General features: G+C 37.9%; 1 protein-coding gene and 1 non-coding gene across 15 annotated transcripts in view; both read right to left on the reverse strand.

The window, feature by feature from the left end:
- Nucleotides 1-27,804, reverse strand: part of PPFIA2 (PTPRF interacting protein alpha 2) — a 501,553-nt gene that overhangs the window by 24,742 nt on the left and 449,007 nt on the right. For all 14 annotated transcript variants that reach the window (XR_009736286.1, XM_061415641.1, XM_061415640.1 and 11 more), the window contains 2 exons: nucleotides 14,329-14,410; nucleotides 9,764-9,964 (listed from right to left, as the gene is read on the reverse strand). Coding sequence is in view for 13 of the 14 variants with exons in the window: in XM_061415641.1 (XP_061271625.1) it covers nucleotides 9,764-9,964; nucleotides 14,329-14,410 (283 nt within the window). In the remaining variant the exon portion in view is untranslated. The remainder of the gene's footprint in view (nucleotides 1-9,763; nucleotides 9,965-14,328; nucleotides 14,411-27,804) is intronic.
- On the reverse strand, nucleotides 18,727-18,798 carry TRNAC-ACA (transfer RNA cysteine (anticodon ACA)). The gene has a single exon. It is a non-coding gene; the product is annotated as a tRNA-Cys (tRNA).

Genomic DNA, 27,804 nt, shown 5'->3' on the forward strand with positions numbered 1-27,804 from the left:
TTTTCTTTTAATAAAAACAACCCATGATATTTCTTTTATATACCGAGTTACATACAATTTCTAAACCAAAGTCCATTTAGTAACACACAGATCACTGGGAACCACTTCCCATCAAATTCCACCATTTAACTGGGATATCATTATGAACATTTCAACGTTGTCTAAGTACAGCAATTCTATAGTTACAGTGGCATTTACATCCTATGTATTACTTGTTACTTATTTTGGAAGGGGTCTCATTTTAAAGAACTGGAGGTAGCAAAACTGACACCCCAATATGTCATTACCATAATTTTCTCTGGCCTTTTCTACCGATACAGTGCCATGTTAACTTAGCTTCTATTATAGATGATGGAATTTAATATTTTAAAAAATAACTGCATATAAACTAAACCGATGAGTATAATTCAACATATGGTAAATCTCCTGTATAAGAGAATTACTCATGGTTGAGCAAGGAAACAGTAAATATTCATTATTATAAGTAAATCATATAGGCATAAAGATCTCAAAGGATAAGTATCATTTATACATATAGAATTCTCATTTTCCTACCATTTTGGAATTCTGAGTATAAATGAACTTTTTTCTTAAAAGATAAAACTGCACAACTGTAATATATACTTGGAATACAGCAGCCATCCATGTCATTAAAAGCCCCTCCCTCTAGCCCCAGCTTCTAAAAATGGTGCTCATTATAAACAGAAAGTTGCATATGAATATATGATTATTAAATCACTTGGCAGAAACTGCTTTCACTGCCTTTTTGAGGAGTGTACTATGCTCAAAAAGTGTTTTTACACTTATCTGTCACATTCCCTTTACACTCAGTGATGACACTGCTTTGCCTGAACGGCTGTACTGTCTCTTCATCACAAGCTTCAGTGATGGTTACTTGAGAGGAAATTCATTTAAGCCAGACTGTTTTATAATGATGTCTATAGATTCCACCTTGTTTGTGAATCCAAGAAATGAAGATCGCCCTCCTTCTGTAAGAAATTTGACCAGTATTATTTCATACTGAAATGCAGACATGTATAATCTCTTTCCTTGTGGCTTGGTTAGTAAAGAATCTACCTGCAATGTGGGAGACCTGGGTTCAATCCCTTGGTGGGGAAGATCCTCTGGATCTTCTGGGAATGGCTACTCACTCCAGATTCTGGCCTGGAGAATTCCATGGACTGTACAGTCCATGGGGTCACAGAGTTGGACACGACTGAGTGATTTCACTTCACTTCACATAATCTCTTTCACAGGTTATTTAAAGTCTGTATCTGCCAGTCTATCACCATATTCTGGTGTAGGATTCAAGGAGCTATGACTTAATCTGTATTTTTGCATGCAAAATGAGTATATATCCAGGACAATTTATATACAAAATGAGTATATATCCAGGATAATTTCCTAAAGTATGGTTGGCAAACTTCCCGAAGTTGTAAGTTGGTTGTTCACTTGTGCTCTGCAGTTTTACTTGTGAGGAGCACTGCCTGCTCTAGAGTCTTGAAAAGTAACTCATAAAATGACTCCTATATGACCCAACCACTTGGGCATTAGTTGAGGTTTTCAACAAGTTTATTTTATAAGCACGCCTATGGGTAGTAAGTCAATTATTTAGATTTGTTTCTTTTTATCACCAGTTTCAAGGATGGAACTTTCATCTGGGTAAGTCATAAAAAGGGTGCTTTAGAGCATGAGCGTTTCAGCAAAGAGCACATTTTAGATTATAGCTAGAGTTGGGACGCTTCGAGAAGGAAAGGACACAGGACACTGGTGCCTTGAGTCCAGGGATAAAAACTGCAAAAAGTGGCCTGGAAAAGCATAAAGGACAAGCATCATATCATTTGGCTGTGGCTTTCTGAGAGCCACTGAAAATCATTTACTTACTGCCCTTGGTGTCAATGCTGCAAACCCTGATAAATGAACTGGAGAATGCAAACCAGTAAATGATTTTTTGTGTGTGTATGGCAAATACCATTTGAGCCCAGAAAATGACTTCTAAAATTTTAGTTATCTAGAAATTTACTAAATCAGAATCAAGAGGTTTGAGTTCTAGCAGCGCCACTTCTCAGTAACTAGGTCATTTCCCAAGCTTCTCTAGATTCTACATCTGTTAAGTAGGCTAAAACTACATACTCATACTGTAAAAGACCCTAATAATTTTAAATTATGATGCAATATATTCTGATCCAGGGCTGGGACTAGGATGAGGTAGGTGAGGTGTCAAGGGGGCTCTGTTTAAGGAAGCACTCACTCTCAGGGTCGTGGAAGTGCAAGGTCGGCACTGACAGTGAGACCGTCATTCAGTTTCGTTGGAGGTGCTTTGCTAGCCTGACCTTAGCCCAGATGCAGTAGAATATGCAGCTACTATTATCAATTGAAATCTAGAAGGAAAGTTGCTAAAGGAGGTTAAGAATTAAAGCACTTACCTAATTAAATCATTCAGGAGAGATTTATGATATAAAAATAAATATTAAAATGAGTTTAAGGGATAACTTATGAAAACTAATTGGGGGAAAATAATTCTCTTGCTGTCAGAAATACAAAATAAATAAAGCAGCCAGACCTCAGAACAACCCTGAACCTTATCTAGCTGTCACTGCTGTAATGACTTTCATCATTTTGAAGCACTTTTTACTTTATAACTGAATGTCAAAGTAAATTAATTTGAAATCTACCTTCCACATGGCTGTCTGGGGAAGCCTTACAAATAGCTGTGAAAAGAAGAGAAGCGAAAAGCAAAGGAGAAAAGGAAAGATGTAAACATCTGAATGCAGAGTTCCAAAGAATAGCAAGAAGAGATAAGAAAGCCTTCTTCAGCGATTAATGCAAAGAAATAGAGGAAAACAACAGAATGGGAAAGACTAGGGATCTCGTCAAGAAAATCAGAGATACCAAAGGAACATTTCATGCAAAGATGGGCTCGATAAAGGACAGAAATGGTATGGACTTAAAAGAAGCAGAAGGTATTAAGAAGAGGTGGCAAGAATACACAGAAGAACTGTACAAAAAAGATCTTCACGACCCAGATAATCACGATGGTGTGATCACTGACCTAGAGCCAGACATCCTGGAATGTGAAGTGAAGTGGCCCTTAGAAAGCATCACTATGAACAAAGCTAGTGGAGGTGATGGAATTCCAGTTGAGCTATTTCAAATCCTGAAAGATGATGTTGTGAAGTGCAGCACTCAATATGCCAGCAAATTTGGAAAACTCAACAGTGGCCACAGGACTGGAAACGGTCAGTTTTCATTGCAATCTCAAAGAGAGGCAATGCCAAAGAATGCTCAAACAACCGTACAATTGCACTCATCTCACACGCTAGTAAAGTAATGCTCAAAATTCTCCAAGCCAGGCTTCAGCAATACATGAACCATGAAATTCCTGATGTTCATGCTGGTTTTAGAAAAGGCAGAGGAACCAGAGATCAAATTGCCAACATCCACTGGATCATGGAAAAAGCAAGAGAGTTCCAGAAAAGCATCTGTTTCTGCTTTATTGACTATGCCAAAGCCTTTGACTGTGTGGATCACAGTAAACTGTGGAAAATTCTGAAAGAGATGGGAATACCAGACCACCTGATCTGCCTCTTGAGAAATCTGTATGCAGGTCAGGAAACAACAGTTAGAACTGGACATGGAACAACAGACTGGTTCCAAATAGGAAAAGGAGTTCGTCAAGGCTGTATACTGTCACCCTGTTTATTTAACTTATATGCAGAGTACATCATGAGAAATGCTGGACTGGAGGAAACACAAGCTGGAATCAAGATTGCCGGGAGAAATATCAATAACCTCAGATATGCAGATGACACCACCCTTATGGCAGAAAGTGAAGAGGAACTCAAAAGCCTCTTGATGAAGGTGAAAGTCGAGAGTGAAAAAGTTGGCTTAAAGCTCAACATTCAAAAAACGAAGATCATGGCATCCGGTCCCACCACTTCATGGGAAATAGATGGGGAAACAGTGTCAGACTTTATTTTTCTGGGCTCCAAAATCACTGCAAATGGTGACTGCAGCCATGAAATTAAAAGACGCTTACTCCTTGCAAGGAAAGTTATGACCAACCTAGATAGCATATTGAAAAGCAGAGACATTACTTTGCCAACAAAGGTTCGTCTAGTCAAGGCTATGGTTTTTCCTGTGGTCATGTATGGATGTGAGAGTTGGACTGTGAAGAAGGCTGAGCACTGAAGAATTGATGCTTTTGAACTGTGGTGTTGGAGAAGACTCTTGAGAGTCCCTTGGACTGCAAGGAGATCCAACCAGTCCATTCTGAAGGAGATCAGCCCTGGGATTTCTTTGGAAGGAATGATGTTAAAGCTGAAACTCCAGTACTTTGGCCACCTCATGTGAAGAGTTGACTCATTGGAAAAGACTCTGATGCTGAGAGGGATTGAGGGCAGGAGGAGAAGGGGACGACAGAGGATGAGATGACTGGATGGCATCACTGACTCGATGGACGTGAGTCTGAGTGAACTCTGGGAGTTGGTGATGGACAGGGAGGCCTGGCGTGCTGCGATTCATGGGGTCGCGAAGAGTCGGACACAACTGAGCGACTGATCTGATCTGATCTTCCACATTTAAAATGGCCTGTATCCACATTTCTCCCTAATCTGACTTGATGTTTCTCTACCATAAGGAAAAATATTTCTCATTATAGTAAGACTAGTTTAACACAACTGTATGTCACCTTATTTACTTAAAGGTTGACGTTTAGGAGGTTAATAATTATGTAAAGGGGAACCAAAGTAGACTGAAAGAATATTGTGAAAAAGAAGGAAAACTGGTAGAGTGCAGGAAGCAGGAAACTACACTTGTTACGAGCACAGACTACGGGCAAAACCACCTTAGGACAAGTCACTTAACCTCTCTGTTCATCAATTCCTCCCATTTGTGAAATAGGTATCATGAAAGTACCCATCTCATATCGTCCTCAGACTCAAATCAGTTACTGCATGTAGAACACCTAGACCAGGGCCTGACCTTAGTTCTCCTTTGATGTTGGCTGTTACTACAATTTTACTAGAATTCTCATAAACAATCTCTACCCAAGTAAAGCTTTAGTTTAATAAATGCTCTTTATTTCCCCTGTACATTTTGTTGAAACTTATCTTATGCCTTCCATGTCTGCTCAAAATTGCTAAATTATATGTTTACCAAAGATCACTTGTTTTTGTTTCCAAACCTTTTTACTTTCACAGCACTTAAAAAAAAAAATCAGGCAATTTAAGTAAATATTATATAGAGCCAAAAATTAAATGAACTTGGCTCATGTCTGAACATTAAGCTGAATTATTTGGAAAGACTAGATAAGGGTAAATATTAAAACACATTATCAATCAGAAATACAACTTCAGCAAAGTCTAGGGAAGAATCTGTAAATTTCCAAAAGGATTCTACATTCACATAGCTTTTCGAGTATCTTAGTTATCACTTTAAAAAGAAATTCAAACTAAAAAAGTTGAAAATGTTTAAAGGATGAAGGTATCAAATAAACATAATGTGAAACTCCAGGCACTGGAATTAGCTAAAAGAAAAGTCCTTAGGGTTTCATCTAAATTTGCAAGTGCCTGAATATTTACATATTTTTACTTAAGATGAAATATTTAAAGAATTTATGTATTCTTTATGATATACCTCTTAAACCAAATATTTCAATTATATGATATCTACATCTCTATTCTATTATATAGGAGGCCTTCTATAGTAACTATAGTAACAGCTTAGGAAAAAGAAACAGAAAGCTGGAAGATTAGGGCTGGCCCAGGGAAATAGTAAATGTAAATAATAATAATGAATTAAAACACTAGATTTTTCTATTCATCCATTTCATCTAAACACAAAAGGAGGCAGAGTTCTGTTCAGTTTTGTTTTTTTTTTTTTTAATCTAAGTATCTTGTTTTTTTCTCTTAAGAACTTGAGTGAATGAATAAGGTACATCTTTCTCAGGAACCCAAACCTAAACACACGGAATATCTTTTATGATCAGAACTGTTGGCAGTGTTCCAGAAGACATGATAACATTTCTTAAAAAAAAAAGTCAACTCCTTTTAAAATTTCAAAGAGTGAATCCTAGTATATAATTTTAGGTGATGAATTTAAAATGTTTTCATCTTCACTTTATGTAGTAGATTACTTACTAAAAATTCACATGTAATTTTTTTGCAAAGCAAATCATATTTGAAATATATTAAAAATAAGTAAATACTTTCATGTAGATAGAGTTAAAGAAGTATTTACAAAAAGCACTCAGTAGATTATTTTTAAAGCAAATAGAGACAACTTCTCTCTTGTGTAACCTGTATCAATATTTAGCTAAGGGCATATGTGTTCTGTGAATAAAGAGCTTTTACACATTAGCAAAAAGAAAAAAAAAAGAATATTCCTATAATCTGACAGAAAAATGAAAAAAGCTATGAATAGGAAATTCATTTAAATACTAAAATAAATAAGAATATGAAAACATTTTAACTTTACTAGTAACTTTTAAAATGTAAACTTAAGCAATGTAGTCATTAACTTTGACAAAGGGGGAGAAAAGACTACACAATACTATCTGGCAGTTAAGGTTCAAAAGTAATAAAAATATAAATGCCCTATATACAAATATTGGTATGGAAATAACCACAGTTAATGTAATAACATAACTACATTCATACTATTGTATTGTAAATACAATGAAAATTGCTAAATAAGCAAAATGTCCAATATTAGGGGGTTGGTTAAATAAATTAAAGGAGGTATGCAGCAATTAACAATGATACTACAATTACATATTTAATATTAATAAAATGGGGGAAACATTCATGTCATATTACTGAGTTTTAAAAGTACAAAATAATGTATTATGTGAAAATATTTTTATAAAATGAGAAAGAAAGTAGAATGAAAAGGTCTCTATCAAAGAGTTAATAGTGAAAATATGAATTATTTTAATAATTAGCAATATATTAGCTGTCTTTCAAATGTTAACTTCTCTTTGAGCCTTAATCAAAAGTGACTTTTCCCTCATTGGAATGCCAGAGCACTCTGCTTCCATGTCTTCCTTTTCTTAGCATGGTTGCCCTCTCTGTAATCAGGGCATACATATTTCATATCCTGTGTAGTGGTGGGTAGTACAACTTATAAAATCATCATTTTAAGGTGCATATTTATTGACTATTTACAATTTGCCAGGCACTGAGTTAAGGCCCAGGGACTATGGAAAACCTCATAATACACTTGCTCTAGTGTGGGATGAATCAAGGATAGAAAATTATGTAGTCCTTTCTTCTAAGTATACAGAGCGATGACTCGGGAAGGGAAGCAAGCCCAGACTTTGGAGTTTGGTGAAAACTTTTTAGAGGAAGGACATTCAGGGGTCATCACTGGAGGACAGTGACCCTGGAGTGGAAAGAATGTTCCAGGCAGAGAGAAGAATGACTGAAAAAGCTAATGATCAACCCAAATCATAAAAGTTTAGGAAACTGAAATCAGGTCTGTGTTCCTGGGATCCTGATCTGAGGAAATAAAGCCTTTGAGGGGAATTGAGAATAGATGATGAAGGGTCTCATAAGCTGTCTTTACATTTGACTGTTCTTTGAACAACCGAGTATGCTCTTACCTTTAACAGCTTGTGATTTAAGTTCCTTCAGTTTGCTTAGAGATTTTTAGGAAAACAGTGCTTAATTATTCAATTTTCCTTTAAGAAATAGGATGCTAAATATATAGAAATTATACTCTACTTTTCATATTTAAGTTGGGACTTCTATTGCTTTTATTTTTGCAAGATTAGAAATTTTAAACATTTTTGTTCAAATTTGCTCTTGGGAGGAGAATGTTAACATAAACCAGTCATGATACTTCTCTCTCAGTTGGAAGTTACGCAGGAAACTCATCATCAGATCTGAATTCTGTAGTAACTATTTTAATGGCCTTCTCAGCTTTTATTTTAAATATATTCTGAATTACTTTTTTAGCTTCAGTAATACTTCAGCTATAGTATATAACATTTATATACATTTTAATATGCTATCAGTTCAGTTCTGTTGCTCCATTGTGTCTGACTCTGTGCGGCCCCATGGACTGCAGCACACCAGGCCTCCCTGTCCATCACCAACTCCCGGAGTTTACTCAAGCTCGTGACCATTGAGTCAGTGATGCCGTCCAACCATCTCACCCTCTGTCGCCCCCTTCTCCTCCTGCCCCCAATCTTTCCCAGCATCAGGGTCTTTTCAGATAAGTCAGTTCTATACATCAGGTGGCCAAAGTATTGGAGTTTCAGCTTCAGTATCAATCCTTCCAATGAATATTCAGGACTGATTTCCTTTAGGATAGACTAGTTGGATATCCCTGCACTCCAAGGGAATCTCAAGTGTCTTCTCCAACACCACAATTCAAAAGCATCAATTCTTCAGCAATGCTGTAAAGAGTTGGACTATAAAGAGTTGTAAAGTCCAACTCTCACATCCATACATGACTACTGGAAAAACCATAGCATTGACTAGGCGGACCTTTGTTGGCAAAGTAATGTCTCTGCTTTTCAGTATGCTGTCTAGGTTGGTCATAACTTTTCTTCCAAGGAGCAAGCATCTTTTAATTTCATGGCTGCAGTCACCATCTGCAGTGATTTTGGAGCCCCAAAAATAAAGTCTGTCACTGTTTCCACTCTTTCTCCATCTATTTGCCATGAAGTGATGGGACCAGATGCCATGATCTTAGTTTTCTGAATGTTGAGTTTTTACTCAATGTTTACTCTCCTCTTTCACTTTCAACAAGTCATATATAAGAATTTGTTAAAGTATATATTTTCTCCTAAATATATCTTAGGAAAAAGTTAAAATGGAATTATATAAGAAAAATAAACAATTAAATTTTGACTTTGTGTTTCTAGCACTGGAATCTAATACACTGGGAAGGAATATAAGAAAATATATAATAAAATGAAGCCAATTCTCCAATTTACGGTGATGTTTAAGACCCATATGAAAAAAAGTTATACTCAAGTTAGCTGTGTGCCTGAAAACTGAAATAATTTTGCTTTCCTATCTTTTGCCCACTATTTGAACTTACCTCATTTTTCCTTTTTTTTTTTTTTGTATAAGACATGGGATCAGAAAAATCCAATTAACATCAGAAATCACATCCTTTGTCAGAAAATGATATAATTTGGAGAAGGACTAAGGAAGGAATGAATGTTATTTGCAAGTTTCTCTCAATGTTTGAATTTGTCATCTGGCATTCCTTTTTAAAATATTTTGTTCTTTTCTAATATTAAGACAGGGACAAAATTATGAGAGAAATAGGGATTTATAAATAAAAAGCAAAACAGGTTTTGAGGGCAGGTAATTCACATGGTATTTATAAAACATTAAATATCAGGTACTTTCATTTATGAAAACTGCTTAAGAGGTAGTGAGTTTAGCATTACATCTTCAAAAAGTACTTCTGCCCAGAGCTCATCTCTTGAGATGCTGGATTACATTAAAAAGGAAAAATCTCATGAAAGAATAAACTCTTGGTCTTGCTTGGGAGAAAAATCTAAACTTTAGAGGCTAGCTCAAAAGTCTATTTTGGTTGCAGCCTTCAAGTCTGATAGGAATCACAGCTCTTCAATTGAAAGCCTATTAAAAGTAGCAGCAAGGTTAATGAAGAGCAAGCTAGATCTCCTGAGAATAATGCATGCTGACATTGACATCCTTGCTGCCACAGTTCTGCTCTGTGGGCCTGGGGAGGCTGCTGTCCGCCCAGCCCTGGGAGAGGGAAGGAGCACAAAGGGACTCACAGTTCTGGATGTCGGAGGAGCTGAAGGACTGGTTAGGGAAACCATCTCCTGGATTGCTAATCGGAGCTTTAAGCGATGCAGAGGGTTGCTGATTCCAATCTCTCTCTGGATCTCAGTGTCCGATAAAGCAGACATAATGGCACCGCTCTTCACATTGGCTCTGCAGGCTGCCACATACCAAGCAGGCATTCCCAACCAGAGCTGTTGGATTGGGGGGAAAACGTACCCAGATTATAATCATAGTTAACCATTAACGCTATGTGCTAGATCGTATTCTAATTACCTGACCTGTATGAACTCATTTATTACCACAACCCCATGAAAGAGATGCAATTCTTATTTCCCCCAGGAGAGAGAGAGGCATAAAGACATTAAATAATTTATTCAAAGAACCAGTTAGGCAGTAATGGAAATAAAGATTGGAAAGGTAGCCTTCAGGGTGTGCAATTTAACAACGAATTTATGAGGGATAAATATAATAGCTGCACCTCACCAAACCTCCTCTAGAGTTTAAGGACAAGAATGGCTACAAGCTGCATTTGGTAAAGGCTCAATTAACACATTTGTTTAATAAATGACTTCAATTTAGAATTCTCCTTTGGAATTCTGAGTGCTTTTAATCAAAGGCTTTAATGTGGCTAAGCGACATTTCCAACCTACCTACCTATGCTATGTGCTAATTTGTATGTGCTCAATTAGATGCTAAATAGGAAAATACTTTTTGGAGAATGAAATGATGGGCTAATGGAAGAGGCTAACAGTATAAGCACCTGTAAAACATTAATTAAAGAGAGTTATGAAACGAATAATGCTCTAGAAATTACGGATTCTGATTTTTCAACTTTGCTGTGAGACTCTGGAAAGAGTTGAATTGGCAGTGCAATGAACACAACATAATGCCCAGCACGCATCTGAAGCCCAGGGTGGATGCGCTGAGTTGTAGCAGCAGAATTACACACACTATTTTAATAAGGAATATTCTTGCCATTCCTCTCCCCGCTCCCTTGTCGTTAGCTATGAAGAAGAAGCGGGGCACGTGCTGGTGAGTTTAAATTTTTAAAAAGCTAAAGTACTATTTTGGGGGGAGGGGTATTTTATTTGTTGGTATGAACAGACTGAGCAAAAGGAGAGTGAGAGCAAGTGAAGGAACAAGTGAAGAACAACCATAAATCAGCAATATATAGTGTCAAGAGCTCTAGACTAAGAATCAGAAGGCTCGGGCCTTCCCTGTCATCGGTGAGTTGTACAAGGCCTCTGTACCTCAGCCCTATTTCCCTCCTTTGTAAAATGGAAGGGATTTGGCTTTATTATTTCTAAGGCTTTGTTTTAGGCAGCTTCTAAGATGGTTCCAAATAATCTCACTTCCTGATATTCCTGCACGTGTATCACCCTCTTCCTCCAAGTTGCAGCTGGACCTGAAGACTTACTGTAATGAAAAGACTGTGTGATGAAAGTGACTGGTGCTGGTGGTGAAGAACCCACCTGCCAATGCAAGGGGTGCCAGAGATCCAGGTTTGATCCCTGGGAAGATCCCTTAAAGGAGGGCATGGTACCCCACTCCAGTATTCTTGCCTGGAGAATCCCACGGACAGAGGAGCCTGGCAGGCTACAGTCCATAGGATCGCACAGAGTCAGACACGACTGAAGTGACTTAGCACACATGCAAAATGATGGGATGTGACTTTCCAGGTTAGGTTACGAACAGACAGGCTTCATTCCAGCTGGTCCTCTCTGCCTCTATTCTCTGAGCTCTTGCTCTGGGGGAAGCCAGCTGTCGAGCTGCGAGCAGTCCTGTGAGATGCTCATGTGGAAAGGAACAGATGTCTCTGGCCAACAGCTAGCAAGGAATGGAGTCAGCTCAGAACTGTATTTTCCCCCAAGTCAAGTCTTGACACGACTGGGGCCCTGGGCTGACACTCTGCCTGCAGTCTTGTGAGAGACTCTGGAAAGAGGCCGTAGTAAACCATGTCTAGATTCCTGACCCACAGAAGTCATGAGGAAAAGAAATGCTACGTGTTGGGATAATTTGCTACATGATAGTAAATAACTAATACTGATTTTTTTTTAATTTTAAAAATTCTTTTATGTTAAGGGGTTGCTTGCTTCTGTAGAGGAATTAAAAAGTCAAATCATTCACACAACGTGGCCTGGACTGTGACGGAGAGAGAAAGGAGACAGGTGCAATGCATGACTGACGATAGCATCTCCTACATGTTAGGCACGGGAATTGACCTTGCCTTGACAGATAATGATTATATACGAGTAAAGACGGGATTTGAATTCATAGTTTGTAACCTGAAGTTCAAAATAACTAAACATCTAAATATACCTTCACTGGACCTGAATGATTTTCACTTCTTTTCACCTCCTCTATACTAAGATATTTGGACTTTCATACCAGTTAACATTACCAATACATGGTTGCCAATACCTAGTTACCAAGGTCATTCCTGATTGTTCTGTGTGCGAAGTCGTTTCAGTCATGTCCGACTCTGTGCGACCCTATGGACTATAGCCTGCCGTGCTCCTCCGTTCATGATATTCTCCAGGCAAGAACACTGGAGTGGGTCACCATGCCCTTCTCCAGGGGATCTTCCAGACCCAGAGATGGAACCCATGACTCTTAACATCTCCTGCACTGGCAGGCAGGTTCTTTACCACTAGTGCTACCCGGAAAGCCCCCATTCCTGATTAGACTTTCACAAAGTTCTTGGTGTCTATAAATGGTGTATGAAGCATCAGACTTATTTGTACCCATCACTCAGTGGGCTGTGCAATCAAGGAGGTACTAAAGGAGGTGAAAGTTAAGAGCTCTCATTCACTGGATCACACACCTCATTCATCATGTTTATTCCATTTTATAATTTCAGTCACTTTAGGGAACACACAAGGAGCAATTTCTGTGTGCTCAGGATAGTTTTAATTAGCAGAAACGTCACTGCCTGTCATTCCCTAGGCCCTTAATGTCAGTAAATCTTTTTTTTAATAAAGGATCTGTTCATCACTTGCCAAAATAGCAGCTAACTCTGTGAAACTGTAGCTCATTTCGCTGGAGAGGAACTGCACAATGAGTTGCTCTCAGTTTTGCAGTGGGTTTTCTTAAACATTTTGTCTTATAAATTGATTTTTTAAATATAGTAATTTTAAAGACATATTCGGAAGAACAGCTGTGATCACTAATAAGCTAAAAAATTTCCTGACTGATATGAAAGAATAAAGCAAGACACAGGCTTCTTTCACTCAGTCCAAGAAAAAAATGCAAAGCATGTTTTTATATTTATCTGTGTAAGATAATTTTTTAAAATTAAATGTTTTGTTGTCCCTCATTGATTAATTCGTTAGCTCTGGATTTGATATAATAATGAAGGTGAACAATTTTAGAATCCTGAACCTTTTAAAACAATGGTTTCTAATTGCCTCTGCCAAGCAACAAAAGTTCATACAGTCAGTCCCTTGGTGTTCTTGGGCTATTGGCTCCAGGACATCGCAGACCAAAATCTGCAGATGCTGGAGTCCCTGTTGGGCCTGACTATCCAGGGCTTATCATCCATGGATTTGTTTCAGATTGAACATGTTTGGTTGAATCCACGGGCGGGGAACCCATGGATACGGTGGACTGACTATACTCCCCTTCATCTTGACATCAGCATCTCCTAGCAGCTGCCAACAGCCCACATTAGAGAACTGAATGGAAGGGGTGGTGAAACTATTGATAAGTGGCATGAAAGGGCCCTTGTGGTCAAATATGTATTTCCTTCCCCATTCTCGTCTGCTTCTGCTGATCAGGTATTGATTCATTTATCCAGGCCTTTGTATTGTGCAGGATATGCTAAATGTAGTTCTCATTTCATTAAAAACATTCAGTCTAGACCCAGAAGGGAACAAGGGTTTGTGTATTCTGCAAAATTCCAAATGTCTAAATCTAGCTGGCTCCTTCATGTTCAGGAATTATACTACAAGCAAAGGAATGGCTGCAAATGTCTTGAATCACACAGAAGTGTTAAAAATATGGAGATGGCTCTTTTCTGTTAACCTGCTGATGAGGAAGGGCTCTGGACTAATGTACTGGACAGATGCTTCCTAGCAACAACACAGCGCAAGTGTTAGTCACTCAGTTGTGTCTGACTCTTTGTGATCCCATGGGCTGTAGCCCCCCAGGCTCCTCTGTCCATGGGAATCTCCAGGCAAGAGTACTGGAATAAGTTGCCATTCTCTTCTCCAGGGGATCTTCCTGACCCAGGGATCAAATCCGGGTCTCCTACATTGCAGGCAGATTCTTTACTGTCCGAGGAGTGTCACTCAAGAATTGCTTCTTGATTTACTCTAGATATAAAGAACACGGAATTTACTAAGAGTTTCTTTCATCTCACTGCCTGCTGCTTCTGCCACAGTCACAAGAAAGCATCAGAGTAAAATCACAGCTATGACTGTGGGTCCCTAGATAAAGCAAACATTCTCTTTATAAGCTATTCCAGACTATGGGAAAAATGAAGACGTCAGGAACCCAGCTTTACTTGTCTCTAAACATTGGATTGGATGAGAGTCTTCTGATTTAATTCTCTTACCTCTAGCCATGCGACTACAGTGGGCCCATCCCACTGGGCAAAAGGTAATCCCTTTCTCCGAGCTTCTTCTAGAAGTTCGTGCCTGAAGTATACAGCAAGGATTATTAGTCAGGTAATATGGGAAAAGATGGCTGTGATTATTTTTAATGACAATATTTTTTAAAAGCCCAATAATCTTTATAAGCTTTTAATGAGTTAATACAGAATAACAGAATTCTTTCTTTCTTTGAATAATACATGCAAATCATCCATTGATTTTATTAGAAATGAAACATTGATATCTAAACATAATCTAAACACTGATTCTCTGAAATTCAAACATTAAATGTTAATGGACTAAGAAACTGAATTATATTATCAGCAAATATCTTTATCCCTTAAACAAGAAAGTGGCCCACATATACATATTCCTGCATGCATTACAGGGTCTAAATGAAGTTTCTTCCATCTGTCTTGTCTGCTTCTCTTTATTATTTCAATAGTAAAAAAAAATGCCTGTTTATAGAGGCAGAAGATCAAGTCCATAATTTTAGCCCCATTTAAATGATACACTTGATTTTAGTATGCTTTCTGGGTCCAGGTGGCTATCTTAGGAGTTAGTTTTTTGTATAGACTACAACATTACTTCTCATTTGAAGGGAACTCTGAGGTACATTGACTTCCATCTTTAAAAACAATGTAAGGTATAAAATTCAATAGTACACTTATTTTCATTTACAATCACTACTGGTTTTAATAAAAGCAAAGCATCTCAATGACAACAAATGGTTGTTTCTGAAAACAAAAATATGTGAAGAGCCTAGACAAATGCATCTTTAATCACTATCCCTACTACTGACCCTTGACATCCATTTACAAAACCAATTTCAGCTTGTTAATGATTGAAATAACAAGTTTGTGTTTCTTTGGAACTCAAATTGATATATCCCTGGCCAGGACTATACTGGAAAATATATTCTCTATTCCTTAGATACATTGATCTTACACACACATTTTATACATATTGTTTTATTTTGAATGTGTGTCTTTCATGCTTAGGAACTCCAAAATGAAGCATTTGATTATTTCCTGCTATCAACTGATTAACTGCTTATTGAGGTGGACTATAACATGTTAGAATATATAATAAAGATGTCTTCTAACACAAAAGCTTTCCATGTCTGCGATAGATGCTACCACAAAATGCAGCGCAACAAAGAAATGAGGAGGCAAAACAAAGATTGAAGTTAATTGTAGCTGAAGAGACACATAAATCAACTGCTTTTTCACTTCACAGGGTAATAAAGAAAGCGTGCGTAAGCTATTCAGCACCTGGGAAGGGGGACAGCGACACTGGCGCCCTGACTCCAGAGTGAAACTAGAGCAGTTCTCGAACCTGACTTGCTCTCCTCTTACCCATCCCCTCAGGCTTTCCAATGACATTCCTGCACTGAGAACTGGGCTTTTTGAATAGCCTAGTCTCACTGTTATAGAATATATCAATATATTCAATATATTGAATATAAATGAGTTGAAGGGTTAAACGACAAACCATCAGGTAATTATCGAGCACCTATTGTGAGCTGAGACCTGAGACTCACACAGACAAGCACCCAGTTTTACAGGAGATCCCTGGTTAAACAGAAAAAGCAAATACAAGAAACTGTTTAACAATATAGTACAATTCACAAATAGATGCTAACCTCAATGAAGCACATTCTGAGTGGGATGTTTTGGAGAAGGGGTTAATATTCGTAGCAATGGAAATGAGCAGTGGAGACTTTAGAGCAACTGAACTGACTTTGAAGGGCTGGTGGAAAGGAGTTAGGGATGACATTCCAAGCATGACGAGCAGTAAGGGTGGAGGGGCAGAGGCAGGACTGAACACAAGACACATGCAAGAAAATTCAGAGTAGGTTTCCACAGAGCCCAGGAGCATTATCAAGAGTTGCAACGTTATATCCATTAGGGGGGGGAAAACACTTCAGTTATGTGACAGGTGAGTAGCATTAAAGGGGAAGAAACAAATACACATTTACAACTGGTTTTTGCTACATTTAGCAAAAAAAAAAAAAAAGGCAAGTCAATATGCACTCACCACCTAGAAAGCACATAACATTTTCACAAGGAAATGACATAAATCATACATAAGCCATTTTTGGAAAGTAGAACATTTCAATTGTGAAACTTCTAATGAGTTCCCTAATTTAAAAAGCACACCACAGGAACTGGAGTGATCCTGTTAAAAGCTGAGTCAGATAATGTAACTTCTCTGCTCATAACTTTCCAATTACTATTTGCCTCACTGAGAATAAAAGCTAAAGCAGCTGTTAGGATCCACTCTACCCTCTGTTCTCGGACTCAACTCCCATCTCAGCAAGCAACACTGGTTTCCTTGTTGTTCCGTGGACACAGTCCAGACTTTTTTCTGCCGCAGGACCTTTGCATATGCTGTTGCCTCATTTTGAATGCTTGTCTCCTCTATCTTCACATGCCTTACTCTTTGTATACTTTTAAATCTTTACTCAAATGTCACTTTCTCTCTGAATGTCTCTTCCCCTCTTTCCCATAATACCAAGCAGACATTCCTTATCCCCATTCCTTGCCTTACTTTTTCCCACATCACTTATCTTCTAACATAACGTATCATTTATGTCTCGACCTGTCATCTCATGAAAGAAAGTAAGCTCAAGGGGGACCAATGCTTCAAGTACATACTCTGTTCAGAGGTGCATCTGAAGCATCCAGAACAAAGCCAGGCACCAAAGAGGTGTTCGGTAAACAGTAGTGAATGTTGAACATGTCAGCCAGTATTTGTTTACATTTAGTTGCTTCTTGTTTCAATAAATTACATCTCATAACATATTTTTAGTATATTTTTTCCAGTCACTTTATGAGAACAGCACCCATGACAGATGATTCTAAGAGTTCAATCTGGTTTGAGACTCCTGGTAGGAATCTGATTAAGAGGCAATCCAATGAGCTCAAATAATCCTATTCTCCTTTTGAACAGAAATTTATCATACAGTTGTCTGAGAAATCATCGGACATTATATCCCATGGAAAATATTTCTTTGTGCTTTGTTATGTTTAAATCACAAACACTCATAGCACAGCAGCTTTAGTAAGAGTATGCAAATGTCATGGGGAGCGTGTAATTTCCTTCGTTCTGTCTCACCGTAAACATTTGAAACAGCAGACCAGTGTCACAGCTCGATTACAGCTCAGAATTTTATTTGGCAAGCAAAGGAACATACACCCTCAAGGCATGAAGGCAGGCTGACCTTAAAGGAAAAGTGAAGAGAAGAGAGGCCAGAGGCCCATTTTTGGCTCTTTTCAAATGTTTTTTCTCTTCCCCCTGAGCCTGCCCTATGTAAACTGGGTGAGCCAGGAGGGCTGTTTGTTTCACCTGAGGGTTTCACTCCAGTCCCCGGACCTACCTTTGTTCTATTTTCGAGGGCTTTTCCCTACTTTGTCTTTTAGCCACTGCCATTCTGGACTCCTTTTTCCTACTCTAACTACCTAACACAAAGATAATGAGGTAAGGGTCCAGGGGATTCTGCCTTTGGCCCTTGGCTGGCAGGGCTAAATCCCAAATAGAGGCCTCTGAACTGATACATTTGAAACTGTGAGAAACAGGCCAGACTGGAGTGGATGACTGTATGTTGCATGATATTAATCCAGATCTGCTTTTCCTTAACCCAAGGGCGGTATTAATTATGTAAAGCAATGCACTGAAATTCTCAAAGCAATATTTCATTTAATTTTTCTCTATTAAAAAAAATCTGCATCATATGGAAATTATTTAAGTGACATATATCTGGACACACTGGCTTGGGAGAGAGGCATGGTTAGGAAAATGAAGCAATATGGTTACTGCTGAAGTTCTTGGAAATCACTGAGTTTAATACATGGTGATCTCACGAGAGATTATTAAGAATGAGTATAGCATTAATTGCATGAAGGCATGTTTGTGGTCATCAGATATTTTGAAGATACTTTCAGAGAAATAGTGACCTGCAGTATTAGGAAATACTAAATTAAAAAAAAGTGACGGGATAAATAGGCATTTTGGATACACTGGTGTTCTCTGCTTTTGTCTTCCTTCCTTCCTTCCTTCTTCTCTTGCTCCCTCCCTTCCTTCTCTTTCTCTCTCTCTGTTCCTTTGTTTCTTGCTTTCTCCCTTCCTTCTTCCTTTCTCTCTTTTAGATAATCTAATATCTAGCCATCCTTTCCCCTCAAATCACCTACATCTACCCATCACTATACACATGGGCACTCATGAAGTGAAGTGAAGTGGCTCAGTCGTGCCCGACTCTTTGTGACCCCCATGGACTGTAGCCCACCAGGCTCCTCCGTCCATGGGATTCTCCAGGCAAGAGTACTGGAGTGGGTTGCTATTTCCTTCTCCAGGAGATATTTCCCACCCAGGGATCGAACCTGGGTCTTCTGCATTGTAGGCAGATGCTTTGCCGTCTGAGCCACCAGGGAATATTGGGCACCCACATTTGTTTTAAATTTTAGAACAGATTTTAGAGGACAGTCAGTAGCACTTCCTTGTACAGGAAGTTTCAGGTACAAGACTGTCATTTCCTGTGTGGAAACAAAGTACTGGTTGTAAAGGAAGGTCAGTTTTGAATCAGAAAAACTTCTGAGTTGCCGAGTCTTTTCAGCAAACACATTCTTGTCTGCAGGAAAGAATGCCATTGCTGCTGTTGCTGCTAAGTTGCTTCAGTCGTGTCCGACTCTGTGTGACCCCATAGATGGCAGCCCACCAGGCTCCCCCGTCCCTGGGATACTCCAGGCAAGAACACTGGAGTGGGTTGCCATTTCCTCCTCCAATGCATGAAAGTGAAAAGTGAAAGTGAAGTCGCTCAGTCATGTCCGACTCTTAGCGACCCCATGGACTGCAGCCTACCAGGCTCCTCCATCCATGGGATTTTCCAGGCAAGAGTACTGGAGTGGGGTGCCATTGCCTTCTCCAAGAATGCCATTAGATTTCCCCAAAGGCCTCAGACTCTCTTGAGAAGGGTGTCAGTGAGTTACTGTCAATGGAATGCGGTGCGTCGAGAAGCACATGGGGAACACTCAGGGGTGTGAATAATTGGCAAGTTCACAGGGAAACGTGCTGAGGGCAGCCTGCACTTGCTGCACCTGATCCGAAGACAGGAGCAAAGCGTGGGCACCCTTGTGATATCTACCACCAAGGACATCTAGATAAAGGGCTGGAAATGTCTAAAAAATGTAAATCCATCAAGGGCATTTTCTGGGCTTGTAGTTCCTAAATCCTAATCCAGACTAATTTAAGCAAGTATGGCTTTGCTTGAATGATTCCATCCAAATAGAAATGTCTGGTTCCTCCTTTCTAGGTTTTATATCTTCAACTGTTTCAGTTTTGACCTCACAAGTAGAGTATGTTTGCGTTTCTTAGCTTTGTGTCTTTCATACTGAATGATATCCATATGCTTTCCTGTCTTGTCTTCCCACTGTGTCTTGTTTTTCAAGACACAACAAAAACGCTTTCTCTCTGAAACCAGCCTACCCTGCACCTGGAGGCAATACTTAGTACTTATTTTTTTAGGCCCCTCAGTACCAAGCAATTTTCCCTAGAATATCTTTAACATTTTGCTGAGTCAGAAATTTTGTTAGTTTTATTTTGTTTTGAGGTCAAAAATTCAATGCATAGTAGGTCTATAAGAATCTACTGACTGCCTGCTGACCCTAGTCCCAGGGCGTCCACAGTCCCTGATCTCATGCTCTTATAGTTTGGGAGAACAACTTGTAAATCAACAAATTCACTAAGATGTTAAACGCTGAGAAATGAAATTCATTATTCAAAAATTCACAACCCTGGGGGCAGTGAAGTCTCCTTCTCCATATTTTTCCCAATGTGGATGGTTCGTTGGTGTCAGTGAAAAGAGAGTCACAAAGAGTCAGCTTCCTCATGTGTAAGATGAAGTTGATAACAGTACCTATCTCAGAGGGTTGGTATGAGAGTTAAATAAGAAAATATATTTAATGTGATGACAACTATAATGTGTACAAAAGAAACAGCCAATAAATATGAGCTATTTATTATTGAACTGTCCTCTGAAAATCATTCAATAGTTACTCAAATGCCTACAACACAATCATCAACTTGGATTACAAAGACTAAACCTTCCTTTCTAATAATCTTCCCTGACCTCTAATTAGACCTAGAAATTTACTTTGCCAAATAATTTGAACATGAATAATTCCATCTTTGCAAGTACCATTTTCTAGCAATAGTAAGTTGTTTCTTGTCTTTGATGATCAAAATCTCGAGTGCTAACTAAGTTGCTTCACTCATGTCTGACTCTTTGTGACTGTAGCCCGCCAGGCTCCTCTGTCCATGGGATTCTCCAGGCAAGAATATTGGAGTGGGTTGCCATTTCCTTCTCCAGGGGATCTTCCCGACCCAGGGATCGAACCCAGGTCTCATGCCTCAGAGGCAGATTCTCTACCATCTGAGCTATCAGAGAAGCTCTGGGACACCTAAATCATAAAACATCCTCTTATTTTTGATCATCCCAGATCCCACAATGACTCTTTTATCTTTCAAAATCTGGAAATTCATAGTGTGAGCGTCATTCATAAAGACTGTTTCCTTCTTGCCTGCGTGTGTGTTCAGTCATGTCCAACTCTTTGTGACCCCATGGACTCTAGCCTGGCAGGCCACTCTGTCCATGGAACTTCCCAGGCAAGAATACTGGAATGGGTTGCCATTTCCTACTCCAAGGGATCTTCCTGACACGGGGATTGAACTGCGTTTCTTGCGTCTCCTTCATCGACAGGCAGATTTTTTTTACCACTGTGCCACTTAGGAAGCCCATTAACGGCACCAAATGCATGAGGTTCATCTTCCTCCCAAGACTAACATTCAGAAGTAAGTATAGTCTACTGCACCATGCATCTTTGCTTGATCTAGCCAAGAACATCTTTTGAGAGATTGCTGTCTCGTAATCCATGAAATTCTCAGTGTTGACAACCATCCAGGATCCTTGGTCGAAGGTTGACTTTTAAGTATTCTATGTTTTTGTTAAGATCCAACTACTTATTACATCTTAATAAGAAGTAAGAATTTTGCTTATCAGTTACACAGATTGGCTGCAGAAAGAGATTAAAATGTCCTCTCTAAAATTAAATATGATATTTTGTAAATTGATTGGCTACTACCAAAGCTTTTGTTCAAACTCATTTGTAGATCATGGCAGTGAACTTACAGTCTGCCTCTCCGGTGGTATTCCCTACTTCTCATCCTTGTTCCACCTTCCAGAAAGACCTTTCTAAACACAAATATTTTTGGAAGCATTGCCTGCTTTAAAAACTTCAAAGGGGGAGGGAAGATTTTAAAGCAGGCAACTAAAAATAAACTTCCCAGGTGGCACAGTGGTAACGAATCCACCTGCCAATGCAGGAGATATGAGATGCAGGCTCGATCCCTGCATCAGGAAGATCCCCTGGAAGAGGAAATGACAACCCATGCCAGTATTCTTGCCAGGAGAATCCTATGGATAGAGGAGTCTGGTGGGCTACAGCCCATGGGGTCACTAAGAGCTGGGCATGACTGAGCACACACAGAGAACTGAAAATAAAGGTCATATATCTTGGCACAACTAAAAAGACCCTTGGTGAAATGGCCCTTGGATTTCTCCTAGCTTCTTTTGCTCAACCAATACTGCAGTGCTTGCTATGTCCCAAATACCTCATTCTATTTTTTTACCCTCCATGACTTTGTATATGCCTTTATCTTCTGCCTGGGACATCCTTCTTTGCATCATAATTGTGGAAAACTCACACTTATCTTTCTGACTCAGTTTAAACTTTATCCTTCCTGTCAAGATTCCAAGACCTGTCCCAGGCAGAATTCATTTTCTCTTCTACGAGAGAAAGAGACATTTGAATACATATTCTGTACATATAATACAAATACATATATTTGAAGAGAATACATATTCTCTTCAAATATTATAACTTGTATACATTCTAGTTATTGCACTTGCTGTATTTCTCATTTATGATTTAATATTGTATTTAAATGTAATTGAAATGTATTACAATTGACTACAGTGAGTAATTGAATCTATTGTACTTTCTTGTTTATATGAACCACTTCATATTCTGAGATAAAATATCATGGTTTGAAAAATTTATGTTTCTGTATGCAGACGAATTAGGCTTTGGATCTTGGATAATAATTGCTGATATGCATTTACCACTTACTCTGTGATACTGAGTGACAGTGTGAAGCACGATCCTTAGTGCCTTATACGTATAAGTCATGAACCTTCACAGCCATCCAACAAGATACATGCTGATACACATTTGCAGATGAGGACACTGAAGATGAGACCACTTGGAACACACAGTCAGTGAGCCAGAGCCAGAATCTGAGCACCACAACCTGGTTAGAGTCAGCCTCTTACCCCCCACATTATCCTTTAGCTAACTAAACTCTCTGAACTTTTCACAATCATGAAAGGAGGATGGGAGTAACCACATCTTTGTTAAAATGAAAGGCAATGATGCTCTCCCACCTTTATTTCTCCTCTCATTGTTCATTCACATGTAGACTCACATTAATTTGATTTCTGGTAATATAGATAGTCTTTACCACCTTCACCATCACACATCAGTTCCCAACACTATAAGATAAAAAAGGAACCTTCCTTTTCTTGCTGTTTCCTATTAAAAACAGGTTCTGAATCTTGGCCAGAGGAAGGAAGTTAGCCCCATTTATATAATCAGGATGGAAAAGCTGAATTTGTAATTTGTTTCAGTTTAATTTTGCATTATTGTAATACAAAGTAATTATCTGGTTGAAAAATTTATCTTTAGGGTTTATTTATTTACTGTGGCACACAGCAAGTACTTACTTATTAATATAACCAGGAGAAATAAATGACTTGATAAGAACCAAGAATGAAATGTAAGTCAAAATAATTTGACAGTTGAATCTACTTCTTAACAGTATAGTACAGAGAATAAATCTATACATAGTTCTAAAAGCAAATTTACATAACTTTGCACTATTATTAATTATAAAATGTATCCTATTCCTATAAACTTCAACAGTGAAGAGGGTAAATAAAACATGATCTCTTCGAATTTCAACCAGACAATGGGTTATAATGCCATTTTTCAGAAATCTATATCTATTGACCAATTCTGTGAGAATCAAAAGTACAAAAAACTGTTTCAAATTCTGGTCAGTAAATATGAAGGAAATATAGCAGCATATCAATTTTTTTAAACATATGTAAGTTGAAAATATATATATATTAATTAACATAATTATTCTGAACAGAAATATATTCCAAATCCCAATCAACTGCTTCAGACATTGATTACCTAAATATACACATTTAGCTCCATAAAATTAAGAGTTTCAAATCCAACATTAACAAGGTTGACTTGATCTGAAAGCGCAGCATGCTGTGATTCTGTATGTGGGTAAGTGCAAGTGTATGTGTAGGTATATCCTATTTGGCACATTTTCACATGTAGCACATATAAAAGTCCATTGCACATTTAAGTGGTGCTTTATTTAGATCCTCAGATGCATGCTACATTGCTTGAAACTGAAATTATTTGAATACATAAATCCTAAGTTCATTCATGTTGAAACCTTTTTTTTTTTTTCCTGCAAAAATGGAGGGCAGAGCCTCAGGAAAGAAATATATTTGTGAATTTGAGTTGGGATTTACATAATTTCACTCCTCATTTTATTTTGAATTTAATTACTTTCAAAACTGTTAAAAAGGTGTAAACACACACATGCATGCACAAATGTGATGGAGCAATGCAGTTACTCATGCTGTTGTTGACAGCTAGTGGGGCTTGTATTTCTTCCCGGTAAACAATTTCCCTTTTGCAGTACACTGTGGTCTGTCCTCCCCAGTCCCTTCCTGATTGTTAAATAGGAACTTACTGGAGAGACACTGGGAAGTTTGCAGGTTTATTTGGAGGCCATTTAGACTAGACTGCTTTGGTGCTTCATTAATTTTGAGTCCTCTTTAAATCAGATTTGAAGTTTATAGTTCTAAGCTTCTGAGATTATTTTTTTCCCATACTCTTGTGAGTATTAGGAAGTTGGCAGAAAGTACAGATAATATAAGTCATTCACTCAAAGGTATGCAGAAAACACATGGAGCTTAAAGTCTTGTCTTCTGTTCCTAATTCAATATTCTTTCCACCCAAATCTTCCCACGTCTATGCTATTTTCGTACTGTCTTCTCCTGACATTTAACTTCCCGAGCTTCCTTTAGTAATTGGACCAAGGAAATGATTTTGGGGTCTTAAAATGTTTAAATTCTAGGAGCATGTGCAAGATAAGAAATTAAATTTTAGAATTAAGGTAATTATATCAGTTTCTTAAAGTCCACAGACATTGATGTATTATGAATTTATTATTTTTCAATATTGCATTCAAAAAGAAAAGGGAGAATAAAGTTTTATTTCTTGGCATTATTTTTCTCATGAAACTTAAAATCATTAGAAAACAGAAGGCCACTATTACATGATGACATGTAAACAATTCTTTAAAATCCAGGGTCAGAGTATTGAATATTTTAAGAAAGTAAGGTCTTACAATTTGCATTTGGCCAATGTAGTTGAATAGTACTCCAATCACAGTTTGCCTTGCATTTTCAAGAACACTTCCTAGAGCTTTCCTTAATATAAATTATCCTAACTTAAGAAAATACTGCATTGTTAAATAATTAGTAGTAGTAATTATATCTTAGAGTAGGAAAAATGTAACAAATGTAAACCAAACTAATAAACAAAGCACATGACCTGTATTGGTGTATAAAATATCCATATTGCCCATTAGTGACACTTTCCATAGCTTCCTGAAAAATTGCATCTCACTAGAGCCGTTTTATTTGCTCCCTCAAAATGTTTTGCTTAAAGTGTAAAAATCAATACCTCTCTCCATCTAAAGTGTTTTATAGCTCATCATGTTGTCCATGTGGGCATTTATAGAAACGTAATACTTTATATTATGCATAAACTGAAGCCTACTTGGTTTTAGAAATACATAACATATTCTAAATTTAGTTCAAAAAGCAGGATTTGAAATTTGGAACAGTAATCTTAGTAATACACCTTTCAAAGCTTTAAGAATTAACTTGTAGTATAGGAAACAGGAGAAACAACACACGAGACCAAAGGGTTCAGCCAAAACCAAGGATTACATATAAGTTCTACTGGGGGAGATTCAACATTTAACCCTCTTCATCAAAGGGCAGTTCTGGTAACTGACAAATAAATTTATCTCTTGAATATAATGCTAGTGGAGAACCATGAAGCACTTTGAAACACACAGGCAGAGTCAGCCATGCAGCATAGTCAAAAATACCCAAGTGACCTGCAGCTATTACTTAAGCCTCACTGAATGTCATACTCACCCCTAGAGAGTGACTTAAGAACTAGGGAAAATGTCATCTGGATTGTATTTTGATGTGTGTCTAGTAGAACCGAAGAAATTGAAGTGCCTGAAAGGCCAACATGATTCATTTAAATGTGAACATTTCTCTGAACCAATGATTCCTTTTATGGTAAGAAAATGAATACACTTCACAATTTTCATTTTAGGTCAGAGGCCGTGCAGCTTGTGTTACAACTGAAAGGAGAAATACTAAAGACAAAAGAAAAAGAGGATGGTGCTGAAAATAAACATGTTCAGCAGCCATTGTGATTCAACTTACCCTGATGTGCTTTTCATGAGATGGAGGAGGACAGATGAAAAAGAAAAGCACACAAATGTTAATGGATACATTTCAATCCAAAGAAAGCCATGGAATAAAACAAGAGCATCATTTCAGATGTGCTAAAGCTCAGATACGAGAAAGACATGGTGTTCTGTTTTTGTTTTTTTTTTTTTTAATTTCACCATGACACAGATACTCACTGCATCCAAAAGCATAATCAGGCTGAAGGCAGTTCTAATAGTTGACCAGTAGTCTGTCTCTTGAAAATGAGCCACTCTGAAACATGCATGACCACATTTTCCCAGCCTATAGTAAACCCCGGGAGGAAGTCAGGCAGCTTGTTAAAGAAGAGTCTTCACCTCAGGCCACTCAGGTTATTTTACAAATAGAAGCAGTAACCTATTAAGTGATGCTTGGGATCTCAAACAGATTTATAAGCTTAGAGCTTAAGAAAAATACAGCAGACTTCTGGAAAGAAAGTGACTCGAAGAAAGCACTGGTTTGAGGGTGGGTCTATCTGGATTCTGGTTCACATACATGGTTTGATCAAAATCACTGGTAAGGTTCTGATGTTCAATCTCCCGAACTTAATTTGAGGCAAGAAGAAATTTTCACATCCTAGTTCCATAATTTTATTGTGACATTACACATGTGGTATAACAATAGTAATAATTATGTGCCAGTAATCAGGTCATGAAAAAGTCCTAAAAAATTCTATCAGTCTTCTCCCCTCTAGAAGAGTAATTCCTCCTCCTCTATTTAAGCTGGCAACTGGGTGTCTTTAAGTAGACACATTTATTTATTTCGACAGATGTTGGTAAACATTGCTCTGAGGGGGAAAATGAACTAGATTAGTTCACCAATGTTACCAGATGTCATCACAGAAAGGTTGATTTTGTTGTGGTGTTTGAAGTAGCCCACTTGTTCCCTGGGGAGAGTAGAGGCACTGGGAAAATATGGAATTTAAATAACCCAATAAAAAGCCATGAGAATATTATTTTAAATTTTTTTATAAAAGCATACTAGACCAATTCTTAGAAAAATAAAATTTTACTACATAAAATATAGTCAATGTAACAAAATATGAAGCAGAGATTCCTATCTAAGAAATGAAGCAAGTTAGAGAGCTCCCTTTTTTAATTACACAATCATTATAAAGAAAAGCTGGAAGTGCGATGAACACCCTGCACGTGCCTCCTCCAAATGCATTCATTCAGAGAAACTGTGTATTCTTTCACTAAATGTGCATTTTGGAGAAATGCAGTTCTTTGACCTTAGCTTCAGAACAGCTGGGACTAGTTTTTAAATTTTTCACATAAACAAAAACACAGCAGCCCATACACATTGGCATCTCAATGTCCTAAGAAACTTAAGGCATCTTTCTTGCATCATATATGCAACAGAAAGGAAATTAAGACCCAAAGAAATACATTCTAGGTGGTTAGAATGATTTTCCTGTCAACATACCTGTGAATTCTTTGATGAGTTATCAGAAAAAAGCAATTTCTGAGCTCTCCATGAAAACTATTTTTCATGAAGCATTTGGGGCCAGTTATTACCATGGACAAAATAATCTTCCTCAGCCTACAAGTTACCTAGGCATTGCTCTCTAATAAAGTTGAATAAATATGCACACAGTGGAATATTAATTTTTTTCACATATTTATCATTTTTAAAATAGGAAATCTGTACCTATAGAAATACCCTAAATATAAAACATGAGAAATTGTGAAAATAAACAGGAAATACAAACATATGACTC

This window comes from Bos javanicus, chromosome 5 (genome assembly GCF_032452875.1).
Source record: "Bos javanicus breed banteng chromosome 5, ARS-OSU_banteng_1.0, whole genome shotgun sequence".
NCBI lineage: Eukaryota > Metazoa > Chordata > Mammalia > Artiodactyla > Bovidae > Bos > Bos javanicus.